General features: G+C 48.9%; 1 protein-coding gene across 1 annotated transcript in view; it reads left to right on the top strand.

The window, feature by feature from the left end:
• The first annotated feature begins 614 nt into the window (after positions 1–614).
• LOC121004295 (5E5 antigen-like) overlaps positions 615–12,548 on the top strand; it is a 31,486-nt gene continuing 19,552 nt past the window's right edge. Inside the window, exon 1 of the mRNA XM_040436459.1 lies at positions 615–886. Coding sequence (XP_040292393.1) covers positions 615–886 — 272 coding nt within the window. The remainder of the gene's footprint in view (positions 887–12,548) is intronic.

The raw sequence follows: 12,548 nt of genomic DNA, 5'->3' as shown, positions 1-12,548 counted from the left end.
ATATAAATAAAAAAAAGAGATGGCAGCACCGTCACAGATAAAAGTAGATGAAGGGTGCAAAAAGCCCAATGTGGATATAAGCCAATCCAATGTAATATAAACGATGAAAAGAAGGGCAGCACTCCAATAGATAAAAAATGAAAAACTTTATTTACCCATAAGGCTGTAGCGACGTTTCGGCTCTTACACAGGAAGGATCCTGTGTAAGAGCCGAAACGTCGCTACAGCCTTATGGGTAAATAAAGTTTTTCATTTTTTTATCTATTGGAGTGCTGCCCTTCTTTTCATCGTTTATATATATATATATTTTTTTTTTCTTTTATTTTCAAAAACTTTTTTGAACTTTTTTATTTATGTCACAACTGGCAATCACTGTATTGCCTATTGTGTTCATTGATGGCTATATAGCTATAATTGAACACTTCATTTTCAATATAACAATACAGCACTGCCAACTAGTGGCCTGTATTGGTATATTCCACTAATAGCCGCTAAAGCCTGCTTGAGGCTTCGGGGTATTAGTGCACTGTAACAGGTTCCCTCATCTCAGCCGGGGAACTCTGTTTCCGGAGCGGGGGCGCGGCCTCTGAGGGGGAAAATGTCTGATCGGCCTTATGGCTTTGGTGCCCGCTGCTTGTTCGAGTGGGTACCATGTCAGCAGGAAGATAAAGGAAGCCGTCAGCAGGGAGATAAAGGAAGCCGTCAGCAGCAAGATAAAGGAAGCCGTCAGCAGGAAGATAAAGGAAGCCGTCAGCAGGGAGATAAAGGAAGCCGTCAGCAGGGAGATAAAGGAAGCCGTCAGCAGGAAGATAAAGGAAGCCGTCAGCAGGAAGATAAAGGAAGCCGTCAGCAGGAAGATAAAGGAAACCGTCGATACCATAAAAATGTACTCGATACCACACGAAAAAAAATAAAACAAAACCAAAAAAGCCGGATGCATTCCGCATTTTCTGGAACGTCCGGCCCATAATTGAACAGTCCGATCCTATTTTTTGGGGGGAAACAAGGTGACTAAAAAATGGCGAATTGTTCATAGAAGATATTTTTTTTATATTTTAAAAGTTTGGACTTTTCAGAGGTGGCAATAGGTTTATTTATTGTTTATATATTATATATGTAAAACTGGGAGAGGGGGCGATTTATACTTAATATTTTGGTGTTTTTTTTATTTAATAACTATTGCCCTTAGGGGCGAGATACCCTGATAGAGCTCTATGATAGTGACCAGGAACTCACACTCTGCATAGTGCACACAGCAGCAGGGGGCTGACTATGGAGGGCTTCAGTAGCGTCCTGGCTGCCATGGTAACCGATCGGAGACCCAGGATTACACTGCTGGGGCTCCGATCAGAAGCTGCCACTGCCACCAATGAGAAAGAGGGGACCCTGTGGCCACTGCCACCAATGAGGAGGAGGGGACCCTGTGGCCACTGCCACCAATAATTTAATTCTGGGGGAGTTGAGGGGCAATTCCCACCCTCTCCACGCTGTCGCTGGGCCACTCTGCTGACTCCTCATGCTGTTCCCACCTCTCCACGCTGGAGCTGGGCCACTCTGCTGACTCCTCATGCTGTTCCCACCTCTCCACGCTGGAGCTGGGCCACTCTGCTGACTCCTCATGCTGTTCCCACCTCTCCACGCTGGAGCTGGGCCACTCTGCTGACTCCTCATGCTGTTCCCAACCTCTCCACTCTGTCGGGGGCTCTACTTGTATAAGGGGTTAATAGAACAGGTTCTGTAGACATCTATGTGGAATCAGCTGACGGCGGTGTAAAAGGAGCGCGCTTCTTCTTGGCGCTAACATCGACCTGTAAGGCTGAGTTCACACTGGAGTTATTTGGTCAGTTTTGGCCCTGTGACTGCCCCAATAAGTGAGGTGTGCAGTGATTGTAAGAGCGACGCCTGTCATCTGCATGTCATACGGACTCACAGTATTATTACACTGCCACAGCAGACTCCCTATGAGTGTTACTGCAAGGCACAGTGTTCTACACCGCTATACAGGCACCGTGTTCTACACCGCCATACAGGCACCGTGTTCTACACCGCCATACAGGCACAGTGTTCTACACCGCCATACAGGCACAGTGTTCTACACCGCCATACAGGCACAGTGTTCTACACCGCCATACAGGCACAGTGTTCTACACCGCCATACAGGCACAGTGTTCTACACCGCCATACAGGCACAGTGTTCTACACCGCCATACAGGCACAGTGTTCTACACCGCCATACAGGCACAGTGTTCTACACCGCCATACAGGCACAATGTTCTACACCGCTATACAGGCACAGTGCTCTACACCGCTATACAGGCACAGTGTTCTACACCGCTATACAGGCACAGTGTTCTACACCGCTATACAGGCACAGTGTTCTACACCGCTATACAGGCACAGTGTTCTACACCGCTATACAGGCACAGTGTTCTACACCGCTATACAGGCACAGTGTTCTACACCGCTATACAGGCACAGTGTTCTACACCGCTATACAGGCACAGTGTTCTACACCGCTATACAGGCACAGTGTTCTACACCGCTATACAGGCACAGTGTTCTACACCACTATACAGGCACAGTGTTCTACACCACTATACAGGCACAGTGCTCTACACCACTATACAGGCACAGTGTTCTACACCACTATACAGGCACAGTGTTCTACACCGCTATACAGGCACAGTGCTCTACACCGCTATACAGGCACCGTGTTCTACACCGCCATACAGGCACAGTGCTCTACACCACTATACAGGCACAGTGTTTTACACCACTATACAGGCACAGTGTTCTACACCACTATACAGGCACAGTGTTCTACACCGCTATACAGGCACAGTGTTCTACACCGCTATACAGGCACAGTGTTCTACACCACTATACAGGCACAGTGTTCTACACCACTATACAGGCACAGTGTTCTACACCGCTATACAGGCACAGTGTTCTACACCGCTATACAGGCACAGTGTTCTACACCGCTATACAGGCACAGTGTTCTACACCGCTATACAGGCACAGTGTTCTACACCACTATACAGGCACAGTGTTCTACACCACTATACAGGCACAGTGTTCTACACCACTATACAGGCACAGTGTATTACACCGCTATACAGGCACAGTGTTCTACACCGCTATACAGGCACAGTGTTCTACACCGCTATACAGGCACAGTGTTCTACACCGCTATACAGGCACAGTGTTCTACACCCCTATACAGGCACAGTGTTCTACACCCCTATACAGGCACAGTGTTCTACACCGCTATACAGGCACAGTGTTCTACACCACTATACAGGCACAGTGTACTACACCGCTATACAGGCAAAGTGTTCTACACCGCTATACAGGCACTGTGTTCTACACCATTATACAGGCACAGTGTTCTACACCACTATACAGGCACAGTGTTCTACACCACTATACAGGCACAGTGTTCTACACCACTATACAGGCACAGTGTTCTACACCACTATACAGGCACAGTGTTCTACACCCCTATACAGGCACAGTGTTCTACACCGCTATACAGGCACAGTGTTCTACACCACTATACAGGCACAGTGTACTACACCGCTATACAGGCACAGTGTTCTACACCGCTATACAGGCACTGTGTTCTACACCATTATACAGGCACAGTGTTCTACACCACTATACAGGCACAGTGCTCTACACCGCTATACAGGCACAGTGTTCTACACCGCTATACAGGCACAGTGTTCTACACCGCTACACAGGCACAGTGTTCTACACCACTACACAGGCACAGCGTTCTACACCGCTATACAGGCACAGTGTACTACACCGCTATACAGGCAAAGTGTTCTACACCGCTATACAGGCACAGTGTTCTACACCGCTATACAGGCACAGTGTTCTACACCGCTATACAGGCACAGTGTTCTACACCGCTATACAGGCACAGTGTTCTACACCGCTATACAGGCACCGTGTTCTACACCGCTATACAGGCACAGTGTTCTACACCGCCATACAGGCACAGTGTTCTACACCGCCATACAGGCACAGTGTTCTACACCGCCATACAGGCACAGTGTTCTACACCGCCATACAGGCACAGTGTTCTACACCGCCATACAGGCACAGTGTTCTACACCGCCATACAGGCACAGTGTTCTACACCGCCATACAGGCACAGTGTTCTACACCGCCATACAGGCACAGTGTTCTACACCGCCATACAGGCACAATGTTCTACACCGCCATACAGGCACAGTGCTCTACACCGCTATACAGGCACAGTGTTCTACACCGCTATACAGGCACAGTGTTCTACACCGCTATACAGGCACAGTGTTCTACACCGCTATACAGGCACAGTGTTCTACACCGCTATACAGGCACAGTGTTCTACACCGCTATACAGGCACAGTGTTCTACACCGCTATACAGGCACAGTGTTCTACACCGCTATACAGGCACAGTGTTCTACACCGCTATACAGGCACAGTGTTCTACACCGCTATACAGGCACAGTGTTCTACACCACTATACAGGCACAGTGTTCTACACCACTATACAGGCACAGTGCTCTACACCACTATACAGGCACAGTGTTCTACACCACTATACAGGCACAGTGTTCTACACCGCTATACAGGCACAGTGCTCTACACCGCTATACAGGCACCGTGTTCTACACCGCCATACAGGCACAGTGCTCTACACCACTATACAGGCACAGTGTTTTACACCACTATACAGGCACAGTGTTCTACACCACTATACAGGCACAGTGTTCTACACCGCTATACAGGCACAGTGTTCTACACCGCTATACAGGCACAGTGTTCTACACCACTATACAGGCACAGTGTTCTACACCACTATACAGGCACAGTGTTCTACACCGCTATACAGGCACAGTGTTCTACACCGCTATACAGGCACAGTGTTCTACACCGCTATACAGGCACAGTGTTCTACACCGCTATACAGGCACAGTGTTCTACACCACTATACAGGCACAGTGTTCTACACCACTATACAGGCACAGTGTTCTACACCACTATACAGGCACAGTGTATTACACCGCTATACAGGCACAGTGTTCTACACCGCTATACAGGCACAGTGTTCTACACCGCTATACAGGCACAGTGTTCTACACCGCTATACAGGCACAGTGTTCTACACCCCTATACAGGCACAGTGTTCTACACCCCTATACAGGCACAGTGTTCTACACCGCTATACAGGCACAGTGTTCTACACCACTATACAGGCACAGTGTACTACACCGCTATACAGGCAAAGTGTTCTACACCGCTATACAGGCACTGTGTTCTACACCATTATACAGGCACAGTGTTCTACACCACTATACAGGCACAGTGTTCTACACCACTATACAGGCACAGTGTTCTACACCACTATACAGGCACAGTGTTCTACACCACTATACAGGCACAGTGTTCTACACCCCTATACAGGCACAGTGTTCTACACCCCTATACAGGCACAGTGTTCTACACCGCTATACAGGCACAGTGTTCTACACCACTATACAGGCACAGTGTACTACACCGCTATACAGGCACAGTGTTCTACACCGCTATACAGGCACTGTGTTCTACACCATTATACAGGCACAGTGTTCTACACCACTATACAGGCACAGTGCTCTACACCGCTATACAGGCACAGTGTTCTACACCGCTATACAGGCACAGTGTTCTACACCGCTACACAGGCACAGTGTTCTACACCACTATACAGGCACAGCGTTCTACACCGCTATACAGGCACAGTGTACTACACCGCTATACAGGCAAAGTGTTCTACACCGCTATACAGGCACAGTGTTCTACACCGCTATACAGGCACAGTGTTCTACACCGCTATACAGGCCAGTGTTCTACACCGCTATACAGGCACAGTGTTCTACACCGCTATACAGGCACAGTGTTCTACACCGCTATACAGGCACAGTGTTCTACACTGCTATACAGGCACCGTGTTCTACACCGCTATACAGGCTCTCTGCAGACAGGAAATAGACATTTAACAACACGATTCATCACATATAAATTCAGACCAAATCTTTTTGTGAAATACAGCAAAACATCCAAATAAAATTTTTGAAAAATTCACTCATCTCTAGCAGTCAGCAGGAAGATGAAGGAATCAGCCTCAAGACGTCTCCTCTCCGTTCTATGTCTGCAGGACGTCACACAGCAGATATACGGACAGTACGACACGTGAAGACGTCTCCCCTCCGTTCTATGTCTGCAGGACGTCACACAGCAGATATACAGACAGTACGACACGTGAAGACGTCTCCTCTCCGTTCTATGTCTGCAGGACGTCACACAGCAGATATACGGAGAGTACGACACGTGAAGACGTCTCCTCTCCGTTCTATGTCTGCAGGACGTCACACAGCAGATATACGGACATTACGACACGTGAAGACGTCTCCTCTCCGTTCTATGTCTGCAGGACGTCACACAGCAGATATACGGAGAGTACGACACGTGAAGACGTCTCCTCTCCGTTCTATGTCTGCAGGACGTCACACAGCAGATATACGGACATTACGATACGTGAAGACGTCTCCTCTCCGTTCTATGTCTGCAGGACGTCACACAGCAGACATACGGACAGTACGATACGTGAAGACGTCTCCCCTCCGTTCTATGTCTGCAGGACGTCACACAGCAGATATACGGACAGTACGACACGTGAAGACGTCTGTTCTATGTCTGCAGGACGTCACACAGCAGATATACGGACAGTACGACACGTGAAGACGTCTCCCCTCCGTTCTATGTCTGCAGGACGTCACACAGCAGATATACGGACAGTACGACACGTGAAGACGTCTCCTCTCCGTTCTATGTCTGCAGGACGTCACACAGCAGATATACAGACAGTACGACACGTGAAGACGTCTCCCCTCCGTTCTATGTCTGCAGGACGTCACACAGCAGATATACGGACAGTACGATACGTGAAGACGTCTCCCCTCCGTTCTATGTCTGCAGGACGTCACACAGCAGATATACGGACAGTACGACACGTGAAGACGTCTCCTCTCCGTTCTATGTCTGCAGGACGTCACACAGCAGATATACGGACAGTACGACACGTGAAGACGTCTCCTCTCCGTTCTATGTCTGCAGGACGTCACACAGCAGATATACGGACAGTACGATACGTGAAGACGTCTCCCCTCCGTTCTATGTCTGCAGGACGTCACACAGCAGATATACGGACAGTACGACACGTGAAGACGTCTCCTCTCCGTTCTATGTCTGCAGGACGTCACACAGCAGATATACGGACAGTACGACACGTGAAGACGTCTCCCCTCCGTTCTATGTCTGCAGGACGTCACACAGCAGATATACGGACAGTACGACACGTGAAGACGTCTCCACTCCGTTCTATGTCTGCAGGACGTCACACAGCAGATATACGGACAGTACGACACGTGAAGACATCTCCTCTCCGTTCTATGTCTGCAGGACGTCACACAGCAGATATACGGACAGTACGACACGTGAAGACGTCTCCACTCCGTTCTATGTCTGCAGGACTTCACACAGCAGATATACGGACAGTACGACACGTGAAGACGTCTCCACTCCGTTCTATGTCTGCAGGACGTCACACAGCAGATATACGGACAGTACGACACGTGAAGACATCTCCTCTCCGTTCTATGTCTGCAGGACGTCACACAGCAGATACAGTGGGGGAAATAATTATTTGACCCCTCACTGATTTTGTAAGTTTGTCCAATGACAAAGAAATGAAAAGTCTCAGAACAGTATCATTTCAATGGTAGGTTTATTGTAACAGTGGCAGATAGCACATCAAAAGGAAAATCGAAAAAATAACTTTAAATAAAAGATAGCAACTGATTTGCATTTCATTGAGTGAAATAAGTATTTGAACCCCTACCAACCATTAAGAGTTCTGGCTCCCACAGAGTGGTTAGACACTTCTACTCAATTAGTCACCCTCATTAAGGACACCTGTCTTAACTAGTCACCTGTATAAAAGACACCTGTCCACAGAATCAATCAATCAAGCAGACTCCAAACTCTCCAACATGGGAAAGACCAAAGAGCTGTCCAAGGATGTCAGAGACAAAATTGTAGACCTGCACAAGGCTGGAATGGGCTACAAAACCATTAGCAAGAAGCTGGGAGAGAAGGTGACAACTGTTGGTGCGATTGTTCGAAAATGGAAGGAGCACAAAATGACCATCAATCGACCTCGCTCTGGGGCTCCACGCAAGATCTCACCTCGTGGGGTGTCAATGGTTCTGAGAAAGGTGAAAAAGCATCCTAGAACTACACGGGAGGAGTTAGTTAATGACCTCATTAGCAGGGACCACAGTCACCAAGAAAACCATTGGAAACACATTACACCGCAATGGATTAAAATCCTGCAGGGCTCGCAAGGTCCCCCTGCTCAGGAAGGCACATGTGCAGGCCCGTCTGAAGTTTGCCAATGAACACCTGAATGATTCAGAGAGTGACTGGGAGAAGGTGCTGTGGTCTGATGAGACCAAAATAGAGCTCTTTGGCATTAACTCAACTCGCTGTGTTTGGAGGAAGAAAAATGCTGCCTATGACCCCCAAAACACCGTCCCCACCGTCAAGCATGGGGGTGGAAACATTTTGCTTTGGGGGTGTTTTTCTGCTAAGGGCACAGGACAACTTATTCGCATAAACGGGAAAATGGACGGAGCCATGTATCGTGAAATCCTGAGCGACAACCTCCTTCCCTCTGCCAGGAAACTGAAAATGGGTCGTGGATGGGTGTTCCAGCACGACAATGACCCAAAACATACAGCAAAGGCAACAAAGGAGTGGCTCAAGAAGAAGCACATTAAGGTCATGGAGTGGCCTAGTCAGTCTCCGGACCTTAATCCAATCGAAAACCTATGGAGGGAGCTCAAGCTCAGAGTTGCACAGAGACAGCCTCGAAACCTTAGGGATTTAGAGATGATCTGCAAAGAGGAGTGGACCAACATTCCTCCTAAAATGTGCGCAAACTTGGTCATCAATTACAAGAAACGTTTGACCTCTGTGCTTGCAAACAAGGGTTTTTCCACCAAGTATTAAGTCTTTTTTTGTTAGAGGGTTCAAATACTTATTTCACTCAATGAAATGCAAATCAGTTGCTATCTTTTATTTAAAGTTATTTTTTCGATTTTCCTTTTGATGTGCTATCTGCCACTGTTACAATAAACCTACCATTGAAATGATACTGTTCTGAGACTTTTCATTTCTTTGTCATTGGACAAACTTACAAAATCAGTGAGGGGTCAAATAATTATTTCCCCCACTGTATACGGACATTACGATACGTGAAGACGTCTGTTCTATGTCTGCAGGACGTCACACAGCAGATATACGGACAGTACGACACGTGAAGACGTCTCCCCTCCGTTCTATGTCTGCAGGACGTCACACAGCAGATATACGGACAGTACGACACGTGAAGACGTCTCCCCTCCGTTCTATGTCTGCAGGACGTCACACAGCAGATATACGGACAGTACGACACGTGAAGACGTCTCCCCTCCGTTCTATGTCTGCAGGACGTCACACAGCAGATATACGGACAGTACGACACGTGAAGACGTCTCCCCTCCGTTCTATGTCTGCAGGACGTCACACAACAGATATACGGACAGTACGACACGTGAAGACGTCTCCCCTCCGTTCTATGTCTGCAGGACGTCACACAGCAGATATACGGACAGTACGACACGTGAAGACGTCTCCTCTCCGTTCTATGTCTGCAGGACGTCACACAGCAGATATACGGACAGTACGACACGTGAAGACATCTCCTCTCCGTTCTATGTCTGCAGGACGTCACACAGCAGATATACAGACAGTACGACACGTGAAGACGTCTCCCCTCCGTTCTATGTCTGCAGGACGTCACACAGCAGATATACGGACAGTACGACACGTGAAGACGTCTCCCCTCCGTTCTATGTCTGCAGGACGTTACACAGCAGATATACGGACAGTACGACACGTGAAGACGTCTCCCCTCCGTTCTATGTCTGCAGGACGTTACACAGCAGATATACAGACAGTACGACACGTGAAGACGTCTCCTCTCCGTTCTATGTCTGCAGGACGTCACACAGCAGATATACGGACAGTACGACACGTGAAGACGTCTCCCCTCCGTTCTGTCTGCAGGACGTCACACAGCAGATATACGGGCAGAACGACACGTGAAGACGTCTCCCCTCCGTTCTATGTCTGCAGGACTTCACACAGCAGATATACAGACAGTACGACACGTGAAGACGTCTCCTCTCCGTTCTATGTCTGCAGGACGTCACACAGCAGATATACGGACAGTACGACACGTGAAGACGTCTCCTCTCCGTTCTATGTCTGCAGGACGTCACACAGCAGATATACGGACAGTACGACACGTGAAGACGTCTGTTCTATGTCTGCAGGACGTCACACAGCAGATATACGGACAGTACGACACGTGAAGACGTCTCCTCTCCGTTCTATGTCTGCAGGACGTCACACAGCAGATATACAGACAGTACAACACGTGAAGACGTCTCCCCTCCGTTCTATGTCTGCAGGACGTCACACAGCAGATATACGGACATTACGATACGTGAAGACGTCTCCCCTCCGTTCTGTCTGCAGGACGTCACACAGCAGATATACGGGCAGAACGACACGTGAAGACGTCTCCCCTCCGTTCTATGTCTGCAGGACGTCACACAGCAGATATACAGACAGTACGACACGTGAAGACGTCTCCTCTCCGTTCTATGTCTGCAGGACGTCACACAGCAGATATACGGACAGTACGACACGTGAAGACGTCTCCCCTCCGTTCTATGTCTGCAGGACGTCACACAGCAGATATACGGACAGTACGACACGTGAAGACGTCTCCTCTCCGTTCTATGTCTGCAGGACTTCACACAGCAGATATACGGACAGTACGACACGTGAAGACGTCTCCCCTCCATTCTATGTCTGCAGGACGTCACACAGCAGATATACGGACAGTACGACACGTGAAGACGTCTCCCCTCCGTTCTATGTCTGCAGGACGTCACACAGCAGATATACGGACAGTACGACACGTGAAGACGACTGTTCTATGTCTGCAGGACGTCACACAGCAGATATACGGACAGTACGACACGTGAAGACGTCTCCTCTCCGTTCTATGTCTGCAGGACGTCACACAGCAGATATACGGACAGTACGACACGTGAAGACGTCTGTTCTATGTCTGCAGGACGTCACACAGCAGATATACGGACATTACGATACGTGAAGACGTCTCCCCTCCGTTCTATGTCTGCAGGACGTCACACAGCAGATATACGGACAGTACGACACGTGAAGACGTCTCCTCTCCGTTCTATGTCTGCAGGACGTCACACAGCAGATATACGGACATTACGATACGTGAAGACGTCTGTTCTATGTCTGCAGGACGTCACACAGCAGATATACGGACAGTACGACACGTGAAGACGTCTCCCCTCTGTTCTATGTCTGCAGGACGTCACACAGCAGATATACGGACAGTACGACACGTGAAGACGACTGTTCTATGTCTGCAGGACGTCACACAGCAGATATACGGACAGTACGACACGTGAAGACGTCTGTTCTATGTCTGCAGGACGTCACACAGCAGATATACGGACAGGACGACACGTGAAGACGTCTCCTCTCCGTTCTATGTCTGCAGGACGTCACACAGCAGATATACGGACAGTACGACACGTGAAGACGTCTGTTCTATGTCTGCAGGACGTCACACAGCAGATATACGGACATTACGACACGTGAAGACGTCTCCCCTCCGTTCTATGTCTGCAGGACGTCACACAGCAGATATACGGACAGTACGATACGTGAAGACGTCTCCTCTCCGTTCTATGTCTGCAGGACGTCACACAGCAGATATACGGACAGTACGACACGTGAAGACGTCTCCCCTCCGTTCTGTCTGCAGGACGTCACACAGCAGATATACGGACATTACGACACGTGAAGACGTCTCCCCTCCGTTCTATGTCTGCAGGACGTCACACAGCAGATATACGGACAGTACGACACGTGAAGACGTCTCCTCTCCGTTCTATGTCTGCAGGACGTCACACAGCAGATATACGGACAGTACGACACGTGAAGACGACTGTTCTATGTCTGCAGGACGTCACACAGCAGATATACGGACAGTACGACACGTGAAGACGTCTGTTCTATGTCTGCAGGACGTCACACAGCAGATATACGGACAGGACGACACGTGAAGACGTCTCCTCTCCGTTCTATGTCTGCAGGACGTCACACAGCAGATATACGGACAGTACGACACGTGAAGACGTCTGTTCTATGTCTGCAGGACGTCACACAGCAGATATACGGACAGTACGACACGTGAAGACGTCTCCCCTCCGTTCTATGTCTGCAGGACGTCACACAGCAGATATACGGACAGTACGATACGTGAAGACGTCTCCTCTCCGTTCTATGTCTGCA

The sequence above is a fragment of the Bufo bufo genome, chromosome 6 (genome assembly GCF_905171765.1).
Source record: "Bufo bufo chromosome 6, aBufBuf1.1, whole genome shotgun sequence".
Taxonomy (NCBI): domain Eukaryota; kingdom Metazoa; phylum Chordata; class Amphibia; order Anura; family Bufonidae; genus Bufo; species Bufo bufo.
This window is presented reverse-complemented; position numbering and strand designations above follow the sequence as displayed.